Source organism: Pectinophora gossypiella, chromosome 13 (genome assembly GCF_024362695.1).
Source record: "Pectinophora gossypiella chromosome 13, ilPecGoss1.1, whole genome shotgun sequence".
NCBI classification, from domain to species: domain Eukaryota; kingdom Metazoa; phylum Arthropoda; class Insecta; order Lepidoptera; family Gelechiidae; genus Pectinophora; species Pectinophora gossypiella.
This window is the reverse complement of record NC_065416.1, coordinates 581,875-607,019: the sequence shown is the minus strand read 5'-3', so window position 1 is coordinate 607,019 and position 25,145 is coordinate 581,875. Positions and strand designations below refer to the sequence as shown.

The 25,145-nt window shown below is 38.2% G+C and overlaps 1 protein-coding gene across 1 annotated transcript in view; it reads left to right on the top strand.

Annotated features, from left to right (window-relative positions):
- LOC126371695 (metabotropic glutamate receptor 2-like) overlaps window positions 1-25,145 on the top strand; it is a 274,917-nt gene that overhangs the window by 186,109 nt on the left and 63,663 nt on the right. The window contains exons 3-8 of the mRNA XM_050016996.1: window positions 7-662; window positions 7,664-7,806; window positions 9,232-9,402; window positions 10,811-10,955; window positions 15,890-16,001; window positions 16,611-16,750. Of these exons, the coding sequence (XP_049872953.1) occupies window positions 80-662; window positions 7,664-7,806; window positions 9,232-9,402; window positions 10,811-10,955; window positions 15,890-16,001; window positions 16,611-16,750 (1,294 nt within the window). The 5' untranslated portion in view covers window positions 7-79. The remainder of the gene's footprint in view (window positions 1-6; window positions 663-7,663; window positions 7,807-9,231; window positions 9,403-10,810; window positions 10,956-15,889; window positions 16,002-16,610; window positions 16,751-25,145) is intronic.

The following is a 25,145-nucleotide window of genomic DNA, read 5'->3' as shown; positions in this document are numbered from 1 at the left end:
TTTCAGATAAAAATGCCAGCGATGCATTTGACAATATGGACGAAGCATTTAAGGAGGGCATGAGACAAACAAATCTATCATGCGTCCCGACCAGCTCTGGTTGGCGACCACCATGCTGCTTCTCACTCTGCACCGCTCCGAAATGAGACACCCGGGGGACTTCTCCGACTTGGACTTCTTCAACCAAAACCCCAACTTAAGACACCATCACCGTCACAAACACAAGCAAGACCCCTTTTCCCACTTAAAAATGTTCCCAAATCCTGTTGATTTTAAAAACGATTTTGATAAAAGTTTAGTTTACGATATTTTACCTTTGGAGAATGAGAGGAAGAATGATTGGATGAACATGTCCAGCGATCAGGTTGGAGAAATGAAAGATAAGAAGCATCATCCACATTGGCCGATTAAGAGGGAGGCTGTTATTGAAGGGGATTTGGTTCTTGGTGGTCTGATGATGGTGCATGAGAGGTCAGACAACATGACGTGTGGACCGGTGATGCCGCAAGGAGGAGTGCAGGCGCTGGAGACCATGTTGTATACTTTAGATATAATCAACAACGAGTTGAAGCTGATCCCTGGGGTGACCCTAGGTGCCCACGTGCTAGACGACTGTGATAAAGATACTTACGGTTTAGAAATGGCTGTGGATTTTATCAAAGGTAAGTGACTTTTGTGCGGTAGGAGCAAGCCTTTGATAAAGAGTGGGGAGAGATCTCTCGGAACAGACAAATGGAACAGTTGGGAACGGCATTTGCCCAGTAGTGATACAGTTCAGGTCATCCACTTTTTCTAGTGTAGGGGCATTTGTTAAAACTTCTCGGTAGTCGTTAAACCAAAGCAGGACAAATATTCTACAACATAATGGCCAATAACTCATAATCTTTGGCTAACCCAGACAGCCAGAGTCAAGCTTTGTAAATGGTTACCGTTTCTGGTTCATTAAGATATTTCTGTGGTTTTGTGGGCTTCTTATTCCATAGAATTATTTTTATAAGCAATGCTATATATCGCATTCTAGACTTACCGCGGTCAATTCAAACATTTTGGCTATATATGATCAGTGTTCACGCAAAAGCGTCATCAGATGCATTTGCTTACTTTCCATTATACTCGTGCCTCGTCCTCGAGATTAGTAACCTGAAAAGCTTAAATCATATGTAGTTACACGTATGTGGCACCACTCATGCACTGTCTAGTTGAGATAAGTATTGTATTTTTTTATTTTTTTTTTTAATGTGGGTATTCCTTTCCTAGTTTCCCCGCCAACTATCATCGGCTGTCATTCACAGTGCAGTGCGCAACCACTCGACACTTGTTTTGTTAAAATATTCGTTTCTTGGAATTTATTCGCGTTTACGACAAGTAAAGTGTAGTCTTTTCAGTGCAATGCCTAAAAAGAAACGCGGGGACGACATGGAATTAGAATTTCTTAGGTGGAAAAATAAAAAACTTCAACGTGAGTTGGATCGCAAACGGTCTCGTAAACACAAAAAGAAGGACAGCTGTTCACGTTCTTCATCGCGAGACAGAGACCGTTCTCGTTCACCCTTACGAGACAAGGACCGTTCTCGCTCGTCTTCTCGGGACACAAGCTACAAAAATACAGGTATGTACCTTGTTTACGTCAACTAGTGAATCGCGCGCGACACTTTTATATAAGTTAATAGTGATTTACATTTCACATGTAATAAATCGTTTTCTCAACGACAATTACTTAAGCTGTAATTAATACCTAGGATTTCCATCATTTCTATACAAACTTTAGGTGAAACTAAACGTCGAATTTCTTATAAATGTGTACTAATAACGGCTATAGCTACTTATGTAAGGCCAATCAGAACAGTTTTTGGGACTGTTTCGCGGCCACTACTATCATGATCAGGGCTGTCTTTGGGACAGACCCGTATGTTGTTTTTCGCTAATCAGAGCAGTTTGTGGGACTGTTTCGCTAGCACACAATTACTTACCTATATGGTAATGGTTTCGTTTCAGCTGAAGATATAAAGGATAATTCACAAATAGAATCAGATAGTCCAAACGAAGAAACTCTGGTGACAAATACCGACACAGAGACAACAGTAGCTGAAGCTACTAATGAAAGTACTTCATCAGCAACCGAAGTAGGGCTCACTGAGGACCCAATTCCAGAGGCTTCAGACACTGAACTCCTCGAAATTCTCGGTGCCGATCCTTCCGCGACAGTGGTGTATGGGAAAGATATACACTCAGAGCTCGCGTCTAGACTTCAGCATGTAGCAACAGCTGGACTGACAAAAGAATCACGTAAAGAACTCAATGATAAATATTTAATACCAGCTAACAGCATTAAAATCGGTGCTCCTTCTATGAATCCCGAAATTAAAGCTGCTGTAACAGAAACAGTCATGAAAAGAGACAAAGGGATAGAACTTCGACAAAAACAGCTGGCTGCTGCAATTTCCGGCCTAGCTACAATACTCAGTAAAGAACTCGAGTCCAAAGATAAAGACAGCTCCCGATCGAAACAGCTTATGGATGTCTGTCGCATCCTTTGCGATATACAACACGCCGAATCAGTTACTAGGCGTAATTTCGCTATCTTTTCAATAAAAAGAGAACTTAAGGAACACCTCGTTAACACGAAAATTGATAAGACCTTGTTTGGGGAAGACCTCGCAGAGACTCTAAAATCTGCTAAAGCGGTAACCAAATCTGGAATCGAGCTCAAGACTAAACCTCCACCGAAACCAAAGGCACCGGTGTCGACCGGAAATTTAAACTGGAAGAGCCCGGCACCAGCTCGGAAGCAGCAGCAGCAGCAGCAAGGAGCGCCGCGCGGTCGCGAAGCAGCTCCCCCGCAGGCGCCGGGCCCAGCACACCGATACACTCGAACTGGGCCGCACGCCAGCTCGTCCAAGCCATCGTACAATCAGCCGAAACAGAACCAGAGGCGCTAAATCCGGTAAAGTACGCCGGTCAGTTACATCTCTTTCACAAAAAGTGGGCTTTATTAACTAACGATAAAACTATACTATCCTGGATAGACGGCTACAAAATTAATTTTACAAGTCCTGTCGTTCAAGACTGTCCTCCTAGAACTCTAAATTATTCTGGTACTGAAAGAAGGCACTTTGACGAAGCAATTCAAAATTTAATAACAATCGGAGCAATATCGGAATGCAAACCTTGTAAGGGACAATTTCTTTCAAGCATATTTTTACGACCTAAACCAAATGGAAAGATGCGTTTCATTCTGAATCTCAAAAATCTTAACAAATTTATCAACACCGATCATTTCAAACTCGAGGATTTACGTACCGCAATCAAACTTGTCTCTAGAGAATGTTTTATGGCTAACCTGGACTTAAAAGATGCTTATTTGCTAATCAATATTCATAAACATTCGCGGAAATACTTGCGCTTCATGTACTTAGGTAGGATCTATGAATTTAATGTCCTTCCATTTGGTTTAAATACTGCTCCCTATATCTTCACTAAGATCATGAAACCGATAGTTAAATTGCTCCGGCTATGCGGTTATTTGTCTACTGTCTATTTAGACGACATATTCCTATTAGGGGAAAACCACAAAGAGTGTTTAACTAATATTTCGATTACGACAAAATTATTGACTAGTCTGGGTTTCATTATAAATGAGGAGAAAAGCGCTCTCATTCCTTCACAGACTTGCAAATTTTTAGGGTATATAATTGACTCTCAAAAATTTCAAGTATCATTGCCGAAAGATAAGGCAACTCGAATCAAAACCGAATTAATAAACAACATGAAAACCAAAAGGTGTAAAATTAGGAAATTTGCACAATTAGTAGGTTTATTAATTTCTGCTTGCCCGGCAATAGAGTATGGTATGCTCTATACAAAAGAATTTGAACGGTGTAAGTTCTTGAATCTAAAGGATCACGCTGATTATGATAGCTACATGATCATACCCAACACTTTGCATAATGATTTTTCATGGTGGATAAGGGCTATCGACACTTCTGTACGGCAAATCAGGATAGATAATTACCATACAGAAATCTATACTGACGCCTCAACTACCGGGTGGGGGGCTGCCTGTGGCAACGATACTGCCAGCGGCATGTGGTCGCAGGAGGAGCGCGGAAAGCATATAAATCATCTAGAGCTATTGGCAGCATTCTTCGGCCTTAAGATATTTGCTAAAAATCTTAGTAACTGTCAGATTCTTCTACGGGTTGATAATTCAACTGCAATCGCGTATATCAATCGCATGGGTGGGATTCAATTCCCGCATCTCTCTAAGGTAGCTAAAGACATTTGGCAGTGGTGCGAGGATCGCAATATTTTCATATACGCATCCTACATAAAGTCTTCGGACAATGAAATTGCTGATGCTGAGTCGCGAAGAGTCCACCCGGACGTGGAATGGACTTTATCAAATAAAGCATTTCAAAGCATCACTTGCAGCTTCGGCCAACCAGAAATAGATATTTTTGCAAGTAGAATTAATACAAAATGTAAAAAATATATGTCATGGCATCGTGATCCTGACGCATTTGCTGTCAATTCCTTTACCACAAACTGGTCAGGATTTCACTTTTATGCTTTCCCGCCATTCGCTATTGTACTCAAAACGCTGCGAAAAATAATTTCAGATAGAGCAAGGGGTATCGTGGTCGTGCCGAAATGGCCCACTCAACCATGGTACCCTCTGTACCATCGTCTCCTCATATCAAAACTAATAGAGTTTGAACCTAATGAGAATGTTATTGTATCCAATTCCAGCACCCGCAACATACAGGCGAATCTTACCCTGGTTGCCGGAGTGTTGTGCGGACAGCGCTACTGCGACGCAGCATACCACCCTCCACTGTAGACATCATGATCGCGTCACTCTCTGAAAACTCCCTCAAGCAATATGACGTGGCCCTTAAGAAGTGGTTTAATTTCTGTCTGACAAATAAGATAAATCTCTACGAAGCGTCAATCCCAACTGTCCTATACTTTTTAACCGAGGCATACAATCACGGTAGTCAATATGGTACATTAAACTCATACCGTTCGGCTATGTCATTAATTCTTGGTCCATACATGGCTAAAGACGATAGAATTTCACGATTTTTTAAAGGAATATTTAGGCTTCGCCCCCCTCAACCCAAATACAACATTACGTGGGACACATCTGCTGTGTTAGATCTGTTAGGCCAAAAATACCCCAATGAAACTTTGCCATTGGAAACCCTAACTAAGAAATGCGCAGTACTAATTGCCCTTACAACTGCACATCGTATGCAAACATTAGCCAAAATTAACGTTAACGATATAGAAATATTAGAAACAAAAATCTTAATAAAGATACCGGCACATATAAAAACATCAAGACCTGGAACAAGTCAACCGGTGCTAACATTACCCTTTTTCTTGGAAAAACCCGAAATATGTCCTTCTAAAACACTACTGGCTTATTTAGATAAAACCAAACAAAACAGGGGGATTAATAACAGCCTATTTATTAGCTTCAGAAAGCCATTCAAACCCATAACTTCACAGTCACTGAGTCGCTGGGTGAAATCTATATTAAAGGATAGTGGGATAGACGTTTCAATCTTTACCGCACACAGCACGCGACACGCATCCACCTCCAAGGCTCGCAGCACCGGTGTGTCTGTGGACCTGATCAGAAAGACGGCAGGGTGGAGCGGTAGCTCTAGAGTTTTTGGTAAATTCTACAATAGAACAGTGCTGAATTCCGAAGAAACCGCATTCGCAAACGCAATCCTCAACAATTAGCCATATTATGTAATCTGATTAAAATGATACTTTGTTGATTCAGCTATCTTAAAATAGTTTTGACTATTATAGTTTAGATGTATACACATTTATAAGTATTATCATAGATTATAAACTTGATTGTAACTATTCAATAAACATTTCTTAGTGATTGTTTACAGAATATAGGCTTTCATTGACATTTCCTTCGCAGACTCTCAAAGTCTACATATGATTTAAGCTTTTCAGGTTACTAATCTCGAGGACGAGGCACGAGTATAATTAATGATTAAACGAACTTACCAGTAAGTGAAGTTCTATCATAATTATACGAAGTGCCTCGTCCGAAGAGATTAGTAACACCCGCCCACCCTATCTAGTGCCCATATTTGCTACTAAAATGTCAATGAACATTGGGTTTCATAACTCTGAACTTAATGACAGCCGATGATAGTTGGCGGGGAAACTAGGAAAGGAATACCCACATTAAAAAAAAAAATAAAAAAATACAATACTTATCTCAACTAGACAGTGCATGAGTGGTGCCACATACGTGTAACTACATATGATTTAAGCTTTTCAGGTTACTAATCTCTTCGGACGAGGCACTTCGTATAATTATGATAGAACTTCACTTACTGGTAAGTTCGTTTAATCATTAAATACATTTCAACGCCACACCTAATCGGCCACCTCTCGTTATTCCAGACCCTAACCCTACTTTACTTGTATTCGTTGATTGGAAACGCTTATAAATTGGAAGCGTTAAGTGATCCGTGGTCATTAATTATCCCACTGTCGAGAGAAGGGCTAAGCGCACCAGCTCAAGAAAGGTCTATTCATCTAAGTCATTTAACCATTGTCAGAATTCCTCCGTACAATAATGACTCATTAATACTAACATTAGCACAAACCAACTCATTAGTTAGGCTTAGGGTGAAAATCTGCGTTATCACCGTAATCAACATAACGCTTAGCTGGCATAAACAGTGTTGGAATTACTACAGCTCTGGAATTAATGAAAAGGCCCAGATCTATTTTCGGTTTACGGTCCAAAATCCATGCTATGTCTCTACTTTGAATTTCGTAACACAAAAGAGATGTTGTTGAATTGGGTCGTGTACTCTCTCTCTCAGGCCTTTACATCTTTATCAGATGATTCAAACAGCGTTTCTGTGGCAGCTTTTAAAATGGCTGTAAAGTCCGATGCGAGAGCGACAGTAGACACGACTGGCATTATAGTTTTAAGATAAATTATGAAATTCTGATTATGAAATAAAAACAAACCTAAAACTAACGAAAAACATTATCTTTTTTCATGATATTTATCAAAAAACATAATAATAAGTCCGACATTTTATAACTTTTTCTATGACATCATGTGCTTTTTCATACAAATTTCAAAGTATTTTCGTGTTTTGACATTTAGTAAAAATGACCAGTTGGAAACTAGCCTAATTTATATTATAGAGTAATTTTTCAAACATACAATTTTTTAATGTTTACAATCTCAAATCTCATAGCTCTGAGTACAGTCATGAGTCATGAGCTATAGCACTAACATAATTTGACATATAGTGAGACTTACAGTTCAATTTGTCAAAAAAGTTAATGTGACATGGTACCAAAGTGTATACACAGTATACAGGTATACCTATCTATCTAAATAAATAAATAAATGTCGTGACCGTACATGGATCTTCTCTACTTTGGTATTTATTCCGTGAAAACGAATTTTTATCTAAATACACGCCATAGAGGTAAAATTAACTTTTTAAATTAATATAATAATAAATAAATCAAAAACATTGTAAAATGTAGTTGCGTTCAAGGTGAAAAAATATTATTTTCTGGGATTGCGGCCTGTTTCAGCCTCAAGGAGAGAGAGTCAATGTTTTTCTCTTATATACCCATTTTTTTATAATGTCAGGTTCAATAAGCAACATCGACGACGCAGAGTACGCGTGCAATGCGACGGCGGTGCGCAAGGTGATCTCAGGGGTGGTGGGCGCCGCGTCCTCCGTCACCTCCGTGCAGGTGGCCAACCTGCTGCGGCTCTTCAAGATCCCGCAGGTGCGTCCCGACCCCACACTCTAAACTCAATCATACACCAATGACGTCATCACGCAAGGTGACCTTGGGCGTGCTGGGCGCCGCGTCCTCCGTCACCTCCGTGCAGGTGGCCAACCTGCTGCGGCTGTTCAAGATCCAGCAGATGCGTCCCGACCCCACTCCTTACACTCAACCGTACATCTATGACGTAATCACTCATGGTGATCTCGAGCATGATGGGCGCCGCGTCATAACTCCTCCTGCTGGATAAGTTCTGTATCAGACATTTATAAGCAAGCACAGGTTCCGTTTAGTTCATCATGGTTCTATTTCTCCTCCACCCATAGAGGCGGCCAATCAGCTCGAGATACCGAACACTTCAGGACCCCGATACCGACCCCGCCGGCGTGGTCGACGATTTCCCTCAATCAGCGCTTATCGCTATCGACCCACTAGGGTCGATTAATTCTTTCAAATATTTTCCTCTCAGACCAGGCCCTGAGGTTCGCGCCCAACTGGGCACCCTGTTGTTTTAAATTTGTACCGGATGAGAGCTTTCAGCGCTCTCCATTTGTCCGGCCAAGTAGTTAATGCCATCTGCGCCAATCATACAAAAAGTCACATAAAAAAAACTCTCCTCCACACTACTGTCCTGATTAAGGCTACGTTCAGATGACAAGCGCTCAACGCGCGATCAACGCGCGTAAAATTTTTGTATAGTGTTTACATGACACGCGCTTGTCAGGCGTCGAACGCGCGTTGCCGCGACCGTCATGGTATTCAGTACAGTTCTTATATTTGTTGAAGATGGACGTTGAAACAGTTTTAACAGTGATTCTATACCGACGGCTGAAACGACGCGACAGAAGACGCAGATATTGGGTCCACCCAATTTTGTCACACAGGCTGACTGAAAGCCAGTACATAATTTTGTATCCTAAGTTAAGGCAATTCGGACCCAAATTTTTTAATTTCTTCAGAATGTCCATCAAGTCATTTGATGAGTTACTGGCTCTCATAAACGATGAACTCGTAGCAGATAGTTACGCTGTGCGATATTGCAATAATCGCTTTTTGTCATGTCCCAAATCGCAGGACGTTTCTCTATTTCATCTATAAATAATTCCGTATTAAAAACTTCGGTTTCCATTTCGGACGATTTTTGGACGGACTGATACTGAAGAACCCTAAAATACGTCTATCCGCGTCGAAAGCGCGCGCTCAAGTGAACGGAAATATAAAAAACCAATGATCTCAAGGCGCGCGTTGACGCGCGTTGACAACAGTCAAGCGCTAGCGCAGCGTTCAACGCGCGCTGTATTAAAACGCGCGTTAGCATGTGTACAGCCTGAATAAAATGTATGTAGTTGTAAACGCGCGTTATCAAAACGCGCGTTGAGCGCTTGTCATCTGAACGTAGCCTAAGCTGCATCTCTCTCTGTCCAGGTGTCGTTCTTCTCGACGTCGCCGGAGCTGTCGAACAAGGCGCGTTTCGAGTACTTCACACGCACCATTCCCTCCGACCTGCACCAGGTGCGCGCTATGGTGGAGATCGTCAAGAGGCTCGGCTGGAGCTACGTCTCCATCATCTATGAAGAATCCAGCTATGGCATTAAGGTATTTTTTAAAACAATTTTATTTGAATAAATTATATCTTCAAGATTTGACATGGCTCATGGAATGCGTACTTACTTACATCAGTAAGTGGTAACCGGAACCAACGGCTTAACGTGCCTTCTGAAGCACAGAAAAAGATGATCCGAACAATCAGGTGATCAGCCTGTGATGTCCTATCCAAACTAGGGGTCACAAAATAATTTTCAAAGTGATTTGTGATATATCCCCACCGGGATTCGAACCCGGGATCTCCGGATCGTGAGCCCAACGCTCAACCACTGGACCACGGAGGCCGTTCCCTCGCACGGTTAGAGTGAGATTTTTGTATGAAGTGCCCTGGCTGTAAAAATGGTGTCCCAGTGCGATAGGATCCTTACTAATAGATTAATTTTCCGCCCTCGATAGCCTATCTTAGTTTAACCGTTGCATGTTCTGGGCGTAACCTGACTAAATTACTATTTCGGGAACTTGGTCCTTCGGGGGCCCTTTGTCCTAGAAGTTTGTCCTAACATGGCCTCGAGTGTCTCGAGACCTCGATTTACTTTGTTATTAGATTTTATTTTCATTGTACGCATTTAAGCGGCTAAATTATTTCTGACGGACACAATGTTAGTTTAGTTAGTAAGTTCTTTTTTTGCACTTATCGTTATGGTGCTCGTTCACCGGGAGCATTGCCTGCAATGTAACATTTTTGATTCAATTAGCGTAAAAAAATAACGTAAAGTAAGCAAACATAATTCTCACGTGGTATAAATTATCTGATTCAAACTGTTAGATTGAAATTACCGATCAACCTAATATGAAAATGAAAATGAAAAAAATGAAAAATATTTATTGCTTAAACCAAATAAACATAATTACAATAAATTGGGATCTCCTAGTAGGCAAATTAATTTACCTGTGTCAGGAGTATCCACCTCTTACATATATGTATTACATTTTAACTGGTATTTTTGGTTCCAACCGCAGCAAAAAAAGGAATAAAAAAAAAAGAAAACAATAATAATAAGAAAAGAAATCAATAAGCAAATAAATTAATTACTAATTACAGTTTACTGATGAGTGTATGAGTGTAAGTGTGCGGGGGGGGGGGGTGCGTGCGTGTATGCGTGTGTGTGTGTGTGTAATATCGACTGATACATCACTATCCTATTGAACGTCACAACACTACCTTACTTATTTTGACAGATCTTATACTTACCGCGCATTGAGGCGATTGTACAATGTAATTTTATTAAAATATACTAGTCGCTCTGTTTAATAAAACTTATTAATTTAAATTAAGTGCTTTTGAGATCGGCCCAGGATTCGAATTTGTGTCCCTATAATAGAAGTCACGCGTTTTCCGAGCAGTGTTGTCAATAATATTACAGTGGATTGATTTACTAATTTTGGTACTTCTACACAGGCGTTTGAAGAACTGGAAGCGTTGCTAGCGAGAAATGGCATCTGCATAGCGGTGAAAGAAAAATTGGTGAAGGACTCAGGAGTTGCTGACGAGAGGGCGTATGATGACATCGTTCACAAACTGCTCACCAAACCAAGGGCCAGAGGTGAGTAAGGAGTGAGTGGGTGAATGAGGTGGTATCAGCGAAATTAAAATCAAAAATTACAATAAAAGTTAGTTTATTTAGTAATTTTGACGGGCTTTGAACCCACAACAACTCTTGTCAAGCCAGGACGAGCATGTTCTCACACTGTCCATGCACTAACAATACAGGTCTCAAGTTTGATTCCCAGTCGAATTAATTTAAAAAACCTTTTCTAACCTTTATCAACTTAAAAAATATTAGCTTCTTCTTGGTAATCCCCTTATAAATATTTTTTTATATAAATTTTAATGAGGAGATATTTTTTATTTAGGTAAAAATGTATTATTTTATTTTTTATTTATTAAGGAAACAAACAAATTGCACAATACATACTTTAAGATATAAACTTATAATTATATACATTAAGCCAAAACAGCTTTCCACCGATATATCTAATATTATATTAATTAAGTTATCCTATCAGGCTTAAACATTTAAAAAAATAAATTTAAATGATTTATTTCAAAAATGTAGGTGTGTACATCGGTACCGTCCGCCAAACTGCACAGCAGTTTGTTGGCAGATAGGGCACTCCATTTTTCTTTTTTCCACATTTTATTTTAGTAGTTACATTATTTTAACATTAGGTAGGTTCAGAAGTAGATGCTAAGTTTACGGTTACGTTAACAATTCGGGTTTACTAACAGACACAAAAAGAAACTTCTATAAACCATCACATCTGTATCTAATTAGTTTAATTTATGTATTAAATGCTTAATAAAATAAATTACGAACATGTTATTATTCAATTTGTGCGTAATGTTATAATAAGATATTGGCGAAAATGCATATTTTTTAAAAGGTCCCATTCGCACAATGACACATTCCTAAAATGGCCTATAGGTTGTATTACAATGTGTCAGACAACGCTTCCAACTTTCGTTTTAACTGTCAATTACGTGAAGCAATGCTCATTAAAAGAAAATTGGGGCGATTCTCTGTTTTTCAATACAACATTGGGTTACGTTATAAACAAGGAAATTAGGTAACTTTAAATTACTGTTTGTATTACTCGTGTTTATAATGTTTTTGAATATTATTATAAGCTACACCAGCAAGGGTAACATGCGTAACGTGATAAAATTATCGATCGATTCAAAAAACTTTATCGTAATCGATAAGTTTGTTTTTCACCTAACATGCGTGCCACGTGATTTTGTTCGTATTTTGACAGAACGACATGACTTGTTTGGGTTCACAAATTAGCACCAATCGACAAAACGATATAATTATTTCGTCAGAATCGATAAAATGACCGTGACAAAATTTTATCACGTTGTGTATGTTAGCCATAGGGTACAGTCTCCGGTATCCGTGATCCTTGAGCGTTGGGGTCAATATCTGGAAGTCCCGGGCTCGAATTCCGATGGGAACATATTACTAAAATCCCTAGCATTATCCCGTTCTTCACGGGATTCGCTTACCTAACCCGAAGTTTTGACAGGTCCGGTTTTTACAGAAGCGATTGCCTGTCTGACCTTTCAACCCGCGAAAACCAGCCCAATACAGGTCAAATACCTCCAAACGTATTTTCCGGGAATGTGGGTTTTCCTGAGGGTAGGCCTGTGCCCAGCAGTGGGACGTATATAGGCAGTTTATGTGTTATGTGGGTTTACCTGAATGTGGTTTCCGCCTTCCAAATAAATATAGTTCCAGTAACGTGAAAAGGCCCGCGGCCGCGGCGCTAGTATGTCACAGGTTCAGCATATATACGTAACTATGATAACTTGTTAAGTAGGTTCCATTGAAATTGTGATCTTTTTTCGTAGCGGAAAATATGTGTACATTGAGAACCTGATATTATTTTAAGTTTTAATTTTGTAATAAGGCGGAAACCGCGTATTGAACACTCAAAAGTTAATTTAAAATAAATTCCTCATTATAATCTAGCTGTTCTTTTTGTAATTACGCACCTTCCTATCCGAATTTTTAATTACATTAGGATTAATACCATTATTGCCATAATTAAATGCAAATTTAATTCCAATGATACTGAGAATTACGGATCTAAATAATACGTATTATTATAATCATCCCATTTGAACGAAACCCGAAACTGAGTATAATGTTGCTGGCTTTAATTTAGGCTTAGGCTTGATTCAGACTAATATTTGTCGTAGCAATAACTTTAGAGACTCATAAATCTGAAGGAAAGAAAAGCGGTGCCTCCATAAAATGCACCCGTTGGTTATGACGAATGGCGATCCCAACCCTCAATTATTTCACACCGAATGTCTGAAAGCGACGAAGCTAAGCAGGAAAAATGTTTGTGCGCATAATGACGACAAGCCGACGTAAATAGCCTCCCTGATTCCTGATTTATTACCCGATGTGAGACATGATAATGTTCCAACTCTGGGTAAACAGTTTGATCTATTGACGCCTCACATGAAAAACCACGAAAGAAACTTTTTTCCCGAGTGACTTTTACAGACTTTCGCCCCTAAAGCTCATTTCGAGTAATTTGTATTCCACTTACAATGACACTTGCCAATAACAATATTCCGTCTGCCATTCACAATGATAGGAAGACCAACAGGTTAATTCCAGGCCACAAAGTAATTATATCACGCATGAGCAATGGTGTAGGGGTGCCAATGTTGCATTTACTTCCATCAACGTTGACATTTCCATAGCCAAGTGAAGTTAATGTTATTGAGAACTTCATGTGGATTAATTAAGGAAACGATATATCAATCAAACCCCTTTCAGAAGTCCCTTTGAATTTCCGAATCAATCATTTCAATTTAGTAGTACGTGTCAGGCCTTCAGCCACAGGCAAGTCGATTTAGACCTAATGGTTGTCAAGTTGGTGACCAATTTAATAACGAAAAGGGCAAGAAGTTTTGAAAGCGCTGACCTTGAACTTAATACATTTAAAATCGATGTTGCGCTCGTTAAAACAAACGAAGCTTTCAATCCGCAGACAAGAGCGCACAAGGCGAAAGAAAACAAACAAGTGCAAAAAATCTCATCTAATCCGCCCGTAAAAGAAAATTGGGGAATAAAAGTGTCTTCTATCGCAGCCCTAGCATATTGCTGCCAATACGCGAGGATAAATTGTTGCTGGTGAGGGTGGCAGAGCCGAGATAGCCAGCTGTGTCACACGAGACAATTTTTCGCTAAAATGGTTACACAAATTGAAATCCGTTCGGTGCTTGCCGATAACCAATGATTACCGTTTAACACGCCATGCTGGCTACATTTGGATGGCTGATTTTTATCAGCTCCAATAAAGTATCTGGGTGCTCAGTTTCGGACCAGATATTTGAATGAAATTCTCATGCGGGTGATTGTTGGTCATTGATTAACGATTAAATTGGTAGCTGCTGATGGACATGGACATGATACAGCAAAGTTCTTTTTAATATATTTGGAAAACTTAATGTATTCGTTATGGCTTGGAAATATCTAATGTTAATAAAAGTTTCTTTGGAACCTTATGGCAATGTATACAAGCGATGATTTCGCTTGTATACGAATACAGTCATAAATTGAAAAAGTTGTGTAGGTTAGAGGTGGATTACCAACCTCATCAACCCTGGTGTCAGGGTTACAATTGAGCCGCCAAAGGCATGACTCATGTAACGACTGCTTACATACATCGGTAAGTAGTAACCGGGACCAACGGCTTAACGTGCCCTCCGAAGCACGGATCATCTTACTTTCTGACAATCAGGTGATCGGCCGATCGGAGATCACAAAGTAATTTTTGTGATATTTCCCCACTGAGATCCGAACCCGAGACCTCCGGATCGTGAGCCTAATTCTCAACCACTGGACCACGGAAGCAAAGTCTTGAAGCAACCCATTTAAGCAAGTATTTGATTCTGCGTAAAATTTTCCAGATACCAAACTTTTCATTCGACTTTTATTCGTCACGGTGAATCAAACTTCCGAATTTTGGAAGTAAAAATGTCATATCTCTAAAATGTAACACAACTTCCAAGTTCCACAGTAAATAAGTCGTAGACGACAAATAACTCAAGCGCTCTCGACATTTAGAGGGCAATGCTGGGAAACTGATTGAATAGCGCCGGTTTTATAGGCAGATATTACCCCGGGGCTCGGTTTTCGTGCATTATAAAGCTCTGTATGAGCTCCCATGCTGTTATAAAGGTCGATAACAGCTCCAAGAGCTGTAAATTAACTAGCAACTGATCCCAAAGGTTGGGTAACATTTGCTGCGCGCCTTAGGCGTCGTAAAAATAACTTGGTTCCTGAAACTGCGCCCAGGAGTTGGAATATAAACAGTTTTGTTAAGATGAGGCACGATTATTGCTAAGACGCCAACCTCAGGCGTCTTATCAAGTTGTTTGGAGTTTAATGTTCGAGGAGAATGTTTGGTTTTAGCGGGGTAATTATCGTTATATCTATTATCTCTGTTTTCCAGGTAATGATTGTGTGAGTGGATTTGTTTTTGTTAGTTTGCTCCAAACACGGGGCGGCAAACATTGGAAATGAACATTTAGGGTCTCCTATCAGTCGCCTAAACTTTATGTTTGTATCATTAACTATCCAAACTACATTCGCCTATTTCAAAATTAAATGATGATCTAATATAAAAAAGTCCTAAAAATATATCTCTGAAAATACATAACTATCTACGTACATTTACAAAGAAAAAATTAAAGAGCTGCTAAGAGCTGTCCGAGTCAGATTTTTTTGGTTCTCAATAAAAAAAAGCCTGACAAGGCTGTGATAATTGCTTATCAATACCTAGTTCACATGTGCCGGATAAACCTGCAGGGCTGTGCGTAGTGTCTCACTTTATTACATGTATCAAGTGAAGTATTCCACCGAGTGTAAAGTTTCGCCGATTTACTCGCCACGTGTGAACGAAGCATAAGGGTGGTGTTTGCTGAATAGGTACTAATGACCCCGTATCTTTTCAGGGGCGATTATCTTCGGGTCTGATCAGGAAGTGGCGGGAGTCATGAGGGCGGTGGAGAGGATCAACGCCACATCCTCGTTCAGCTGGGTTGGCTCTGATGGGTGGAGTGCTAGGTAAGTAGATGGAGGATTTTTTAATACATTTTTAGCCATAGACAGATAGCTTCTTCTACCACGTGGAATGTGAGGTGAAAGACCAATTTCGGGAACCCTTATTATTGAGCCACTAAAAGTCCCTGATATGGCTTATGTAACAACCACGTACTTACATTAGTTAATAGTAACCGGGACCAACAAAGAAGCAGAGCTCATCTTGCATACGTACTAATCTACTTTTACACCAACAACACCAAAAACACGCAACATCACCAACAACGCACATCAACAACATGTTGTGTTACGGTAACAAGCAGTTAAAGTTATTCTATGTTTTTTATTCGCTTCTTTCATTTTGAGCCTTTATATATTATTATCTTTATGCATTGTGTGAGGTTTGATAGTCCAACCACCTGCGGCAAACAATTATACTTATTTAAACGGTGTGCTCTCATGCCAGCAATGGGAGTTATATAAACCACATGCGCGCACATGAACGTCGGAGTTGAAGTAGTCACCGTATCTGAAACAGGCTGGATCTCATTATCATAATTAGCCGATAAACTCCGATGTGGTTTCAAAACCATGCCTTTTCAAATTCTACAACGAGTTTAACATCATGTGCAGGTCCCTTGTCTCCGATGGCAACGAGCGAGCAGTGGAAGGAACCATCAGCGTGCAGCCGCAAGCCAATGACGTCAGAGGCTTCAAGGAGTACTTCCTCAATCTGAACGTGAAGAATAACAAGAGAAACCCTTGGTTTGTTGGTACGTATCCAATAGCTTTTAAGTTTTTTTTTTGCATAGATTCTTCTTTCATTTGAAATATTATATTTTGTCAGCCTAATATCTTGCCACAGCAACACGACGGCCGGTAGCGCTCACAGTAAGGTACTGACAGACTTAAGCATTCACTTGTAACAGAACATCGAGCATTTGCCGTTTTTATATTTGTCGAACTGAACAACGAGCCGACCCAAGCATAGAGCCAAATATTGCTATGAACGTTTTCAAGAGCAAGAACGCTCGATAGAATGCTCGCTAAATTCTCGTATTGCAACATTCGCACACATGCTCATTATAAGTGAATTCTTAAGTTTATCAGCACCTTAATGGTCCTCCCGCGACAAGCTTCAGGGTACAGTGGACACGTGATTACGTTGGACATGGTCTGTTGAATTGCTCCACACTCGCTCTTAAGGATTGAAAGAAAAAAAGATGAAAGAAAAAAGATACAGAACATTATTCAACAATACAAAAACACTTTTAACATCAATGTGTGGATGCGTGTAAAAAGGTATCTTTCTCAGCATGATACCGTGCGGATCACGGATTGGTTGTTATGCTTTTGAATTCCAACTATATTTGTGAAAGAAAAAAAGACTATTAACACTTTCAAGGACAGAACGTATACGGACATTCCGATTCCAAGGTGTCATACTACCACCTATTATGAACCACCAATGACCCATGGTCTCTGTCCGTGAAAGGGTTAATAGTATATGAATATCAATGACTGACTAATTTATCTTCAAAGTATTTTTCACTAACACAGTTGGGTTCACCATTATAGATGGCGATACAGCTCACCACCTATCGTTGGTCTAACAGAAAGCTCGGTGAAGTGTGGGTTGTTAGTTAATCATGTGATGGATGTTCATTTTCTGTTCTAATTGTTCTAATTGGGATATGGTCTTGAGCTAATCTTATGTTATGTTGTTATATACATACGTCACTTAGGGATGCTGCTTTCTCAAAGTGCTCGGACCCTATTGTATTCGATTAATTTCGTTGACATACTTCTCGAACTAATAGTAAAGAAAATCTAATTTACTGCGTACAGAAGACTTCCTTTGTAAAAACACTCAAAGAAATACCTACTCTTGCGGTATGGGACTAAGGTGCAGTATTACTCGCATCTTGTCCTGGTAGGAAAGGCGCAGATGCGACGCGACAAATACCGCAGATTTGGACAAAAAGACGCAAAGTTACGTCTACTAACAGATGTTGGGTAGGTACGAGACATTAATTTTCATAGACAGCAAACGCAGCTCCTATTGGTGAAATTATAGCTACAATACGGATGAGCAAGCGCGTGGTTCTATGAATCCAAACTCAAAGCCCCAGGGCCGTCTTTCCTCTAACGGTCTCAAGGGTAGCTCGGTCAAGGCCAGGGTAATTTGACCCCTATTACTTGAGATTTATCCGGCGACTAGGCAGGCATATTTTCGTCCCTAGATTACGGGGTAAAGCCCATCTGGTATTCCTAAGTTTTTAAAGATTTTTCGCCTATCATCTCTATAGAGTTATCCTGTTTTCACAGGGACCGCTTACCTAACCTAAAGATTTGACAGGTCTGGTCTTATAGAAGCGACTGTCTGTGTAACCAACCCAATAAATATTTGGTTACTTACATACCTTTTTTTCCTTACAATGAATGTTTTTTTGTTTTTTTCTTTTTCATAAGAAACAGTGCTATAAGAGAGATGTGGTGTAAAAGACGATATAGTGACTAAGATTGGGAAGGCAATGTTAAGTTGGTTTGGACACGTAAAGCGGATTAAGGATAATATGATTACGAAAGTGGTATATAAACTGAAGGTTGATGGTAGGGCTGGCAGAGGAAGACCTAGAAGGACGTACATTGACCAAATTGGAGATGTCCTTAGAAAAGGTTTATTACGATATTGGCTTAAGTACGATATATTCTGAACCGGCGTGTGTGTATGAAACGATTGATGAATGTGGAGGAAGCAAGAGAATTGTGTCAGGATCGAAGCAAATTCCATAGTCTCTGCTTACCCCGGTGGAAAATAGGCGTGACTTTATGTATGTACTTTCAGGGGCTAGTCTCGGATAAATGTTTTTTTTTTCCATTGCTGAGATCATTTTATAGGCCCGTGCTGGATTCGAACCTGCAAATTTACAGTGAGAGTTAAAACGTTCTTTCACGGCTAAACATTATTCATCTATGTTTAACAAAATTATCTAATTATACCCACTTCTTTAATCAGGAGACGATGTTCTTGTCGATATTGTTTTCCATAATATGGTTATGTATATCCAAAGCTAATTCTTTGAGTTTTTTAAAAGACACGACGTCCACCTTCTCTTTGATTTATATCGGACGCAAAATAATTAGGCAAAGTTAAACCCATAAACGTCTCACTCCAGGTATCCTCCTCTTTATTAAGTAAATGAGAGTGAAATTTATTTGTGTAGCCCAGACTTAGCATAATTTTTGCATAATTTACCTTACAATACAGCTGTATGACCAAATGCCAAGGGCAGAAAAAAAATGGAATTTAACATGGAAAGCTAAATATGAATAGAATATTATTTCTAATTTGTGCTTTCGCGTTTACATTTGGCTGGTTAGTCCGTAATATTCATTTATCGCGATCTGGCAACGAGCCAACGCAAAGGACGTGTTAAATGAACTCTGACGTTTCTAACCCTGAACGAATAAACTTTATTGCCTACATTATTGGATAAGCACCAATAAGTTATTAAAATGTCTAACATTAAATTTTCACTATTACCGTTGACAATAAATTTATAGACGGCGATACGGCTCACTACCCATCACGTGGGTCTAACAACACGCTCGGTGAAGTGTAGTTACTTTCTTTATATATTAATATATATAAATATATATTAATATATATATATATATATATATATATATGTCACCGTAAAATTGTAAATAACGTTAGATTATAATCTCGCGAGATTGTGAACTGTCGAAAAATTGTGAAACGTAATATACTGCTTACAATTTAACGTATTATTATTCGTCAGATTATAATCTATCGAAGTAAAACTGTTAAATCACAATTGTCAAATCGTCAACTGTCCGACGGCTGTCCCTGATTGGTCGGCCTTACAGTAGACCGTTCTGTGTCCATAGAGTTAGGAATAAAACACAGGTGTCAGTCAAATAAAATAAATGCTCTTCAAGATTGTGAAATCAAGTACGTATTTATTAATTATTTTGTAAGTAATAAATAATTCTGACATCACATGGTAAGAAAAAATGTATCAAAATTAAAAAATCTGAAACGTATCATTCAGTATACTTTTCGTGTGTAAGATAAACATGCTGGCGGCATAGGGGTGGCCCAAGGGCCACCCCCGCCGCACCCTAACCTACTGTTATGCCTTGTAAAAATTATGACAAAACACTATTATTCTAAAAAAGAAAAATGGATATCTATTTATTAATCCCAAAAATAAGTTATACCTAACAAACCAGTATTCCTAGATGTTATTATGGGAAAGTAAAACTATTATGCTAAAAAACGTTATGCAAAAAGGATTATGATAATTAAAATTATGACAAAAACATTTATGCATTTTAAGAGAATCCCAAATTAACATTATGCTCACTCTAATAGTTTTGTAACTCTATGGTATAGCACGCGAGGTGCGTTTCGTATCACAATTTGACGGTTTCACTTCGATAAATTATAATCTAACGTTATTTACAATTTTACGGTGACATATATATATATATATATATATATATATATATATATATATATTATTATAATATATTATATTTGCGTTGGATGTACCTCTGACTTCTGTACCATTTTATAATTGGTAACTTCTGGCGAATTCATTAAGATCAATTAAATCTTCTTCTTCTATCGTGTGGGTTGTAAGGTGAATTACCAACCTCATCAACCCTGGTGTCAGGGTTACTATTAAGCCACCAAAGGCCCCTGACATGGCTCATGTAACGACTACTTACTTACATCAGTAAGTAGTAACCGGGACCAACGGCTTAACGTGCCTTCTTAAGCACGGATCATCAATCAATTAATTAATTATGTAGATGAATGTAATGGTTATGTTCTGATTACTTGTGACCCTACTTATGTATGTATCGTTTGTAACCCATCATTCACTACCAAAACATCGCGCGTTTCAAAAGTAGGTTGAACAATATATGACTCCATTATCTAATTGTTCAGATGACCACTGTAATCCTCCTCTAATTGTATTAAACTCTTTGGCTTTCACAATATGATAATAGCCTTTTAGCTAATTGAGAATTCACAGAGTTTGAAACATTGTTATTACTTCGTTTCAATATCGGCATAGTCTATACTACACCAATATTACTTATAGTTGCGATTTCAACTCTATATGTCTAATGCATTTTCACGTTTAAACAAGTTGTGAGAAGCTGCAGTAGTTAGGCGGATGGGACGTTCGTTATATTGTATAAAATGACGATTAAAAGTGTAACTGTTTTACCAACTGAATAAAGTTATTTAATAATTTGAATTTAAAACCGCTGAACGTACATACAGTGTGATAATGACACCGTACTGAATACTGAAGGGGATGATTCAGCTCATGATTCTGAATTTATATCAAGTGGATTTTTTCTATCGTCAAAGCGTAAGTAAAAATCATGAATTTTGTTAGTTGGATTTTTTAAAAGAACTATAACTTATATTTTTTTCCTGTCCTAATGTCGTATCAACTTGTTACTACTTTTCGTAGCACGTGAGATTAAAGACATTTATAACTATGTTGTACACTTCCCCTCACTTTTCTAGTAATAAAGTGTAGTCTAAGTTATTCAGGAATAATATACCATTTTAAAGATAAAGAAGAAAGAGAAAGAGAAGAATTTTTGAAATCCTTTCAGTAGTTTTTCAGTTTATTCAATACAAAGGTGCAAATCTTCTTCGGGTGAGAGCCTAGTGCTCCTCATTTATCTGGTGAAGTTAACGCCACTTGCGGAAAATCTACAATAACTCACATAAAATAAATAACATTTTTTTCCTCTATATAATATTGATATACCTACAATACATGTGAGTTTTTCGCGCATCTGATGCTTGTTACTCGTGTAAAAGGGGTGTCAGTTTGTCAAATGCGGATAATATATCAAAGTAAAATTGAGCTTTGAATTGACCCTGTTAGTGTTATTTCGCCCTGTTTTCACTTTACAGCTATAATATATTGTTTCCAATGTGTTATAAATATACTTTGTGACTATTGTGAGACAAGAAAATAAGATAGATCATACTTTTTTTCGCCCTCCGTGACACATTAGCTTATTCCTAACAATTTAGTTTATTATCTAAACACTCTCACTTCACATTCTAGTACTAGTCAATATAGTACTAACTAAAATATAACTGTAATCAGATATAAGATCAGGGTCCTTAGCCAAGTTTTATACGATTAGAACAGATTAGAATAGAAAAAAAAAATTAAAATTATGACAGAAATGGATATGATTGACATAAGGTGACATGTATAGGTATATTTTTACCACTTTCACTGTCAATTATCATAATCGTTTGTAACTGAATAGAATAGAATAGAATATGTTTATTTATCAAAAAACTTAAACATGTATACATTACTGGCGGACCCCGCACTAGGGAAACCCTGTATCGCAGAGGTTCTGAACATTTGTTGTTACCAAACACTTTTAAATAATTCATTGTTTTAAGTTTACGCGGTTATTATCATAATTAAACGCGGTAAGAACCCGTTATTATGTGCTTTAAACATTTTATGTAACTTTTCTTTATATTATGGATATGCTATTGATAACCTCAATAAATAAATAGCGCCAATTTTCCGCTGGGGTAGGCAGAGACCAAGGAATTCCACTTTCTACGATCCTGACACATTCCTTTGCTTCTTCCGCTATAGTCAAAGACTCCATGTATCCTCGCCAGTTTAGAGTACTCTTGATCTGACCTTTTTACAAAGCATCCAGGTTCTGATCACGGTATGTACTCCTAGACCTTCCTCTTCCAGCGTTTCTCCGGGAAATAGGGATGATCTGATGAATGTATAAAAAATGGGTAGCTACACATATAACCTAACTTAATGCAGATTTTGAAATACACATTACTAGAGTCAATAGAGCAGGTGCCTACTAATTAGCTTCTTATTTGCTATTAGTGTTGTTTGTTCAACAAAATCAACATCCTCTGTGGTCGTTAGTGGTTGTTTAGTTTATATAATATGTTGTTGACTGTTGCGTGACCAAGTGTTAGTTCAGAAGTAAAAAAAAACATACACAAAAATATGTAATCATAATTATACATACCATTTCACATAGCATATCAGAACTTGTCATTTGCAAGATGAGACAGGGTACATATTCGCACGCGAGTCGAAGGCGAAAGATTGAAAAATTAGGCCCCCAGTTGTGGGACGATGACAAGTTACACAAAACCACAATTGTAAATAACAACGACAATTTGGTGTTCATTACGTAGCTAATATGAAACTGCAAAATATTCGTGATCACGCACTCCGCAATGTACATCAAATTGTCATTGTGATTTACAATTGCAAGTTTTATTAAACAGGCCCCAGGTGACAAGACAGAACAAGAAGACGAAGTACTTCCCTCTTGCAAGTATTTTGTCTTGACTGGACAAAGTTCGAACTTGCAAGGCTCCATCAAACTATGTTTAACATAAACCCGTTCAAGTGTTCTGAACAGATCTAAAACACATTTGGTCGTCAACTGTGGTCCGCTTCGGAACAACTTTGGCTTTGTGCTTTGATAAATGGTAAAGAATAGTGAAGAAAAGGCTAGGTACAATCTATTTTAGGCAATATAGTAACATATTTATAATACATCAATGATTTTAAGCATCAGTTAAAACACATATTTTGTAACTTTGGCCGCTTATACAACTCTCAAATTCTAAACATTATCAATAATTCTAGGGTTAACATAATTTCTAAGTTTCTTTAAACTAATCACACACACAGTACTAACATTTCTCACTTAGCTAATCATAATAATAAAAATAAACATAATAATAATAATTTGTTTAGTAGAGTTTTTTTGTTATTGTTTTTTCTTTATGTGTGGCTCCCTTTTATAATAAACTTTTTTATTTTATTTTTATTTTATTTGTTATTTTATTTAAAGGAGATCATCGGATTTCGGCCCAGAAGTCAAAGTGCCGGCCAAAAAATAATTTTGCTATATTCCGTTAGATCTTATTCACCTGAGCATTTATTACTATGGCACCAAAGCTGTAGGGTCAATATCTTCGGTTTTATTCGAATTCAAAAAACTGAATTTTTCATACATTTTTGGTCAAAATGTAAAGTGCCGGCCAAGTAACAATAATGGTATATATCCTTAGAACTTATCCGTCTGAGCATTTATTACTATGGCACCAAAGCTGTAGGGTCAATATCTTCGGTTTTATTCGAATTAAAAAAACTGTATTTTTCATACATTTTTGGTCAAAATGTAAAGTGCCGGCCAAGTAACAATAATGGTATATATCCTTAGAACTTATCCGTCTGACCATTTATTACTATGGCACCAAAGCTGTAGGGTCAATATTTTCGGTTTTATTCGAATTAAAAAAACATGAATTTTCATACATTTTTGGTGAAAATGTGAAGTGCTGGTCAAGAAACAATATTGGTATAATCCGTTATAACTTATCCGTTTGACCATTTATTATTATGGCACCAAACGTCTATGACCATTATTTTGACTTTTGTTGGACTTTACGTTATAGTTTCTGTGTGAAAAGTGCCGGTCAGCAAAAAACACATGTCAAAGCTATCGAGAAGATACCTGTAAACATTATTCACTATGACAAAAATGTGTATGACCATTAGTTTGGCTTTTGTTAGATTAAAAAAAAAACTTGATTTTTAAATCATTTTGTAAAAAAATATAATATAACGGCACGTTGTGTAAAGGATCGTCAAAATGTTTATTACTATGGAATTAAACGTCTATGACCACTATTCTGAACTTGATTCGATTTTTCAAAAATCTGGTGTTTTCATAGATACCTACACTTTGGCGAAAAAAGTTTTATCTGGTGATAATGGAACTATCTCGCTAAAGGCGTAATATAGTCGTCTTTTTGACACATTTTTATAAATTAAAAATAGGTTTGAGTTTACGCTTTAGATGCTACTTTTTTAAGAAAAGTGTGTATACAAGGAAAATACAGTGGGGTGATAGAGGTACTACGTTACCGGCCAAGTAGCACCAGGACATTGTGATCGGCGTACATGCAAAGTACAACTGCCCGACTCCTGTCTTCCCTTACAGCTACTTCAGACGTCATGCCAAAATACGAGTTTCGTCACTAGATGGCAAGCGTATCTTTGGAGGGTGGTAACCATCTAC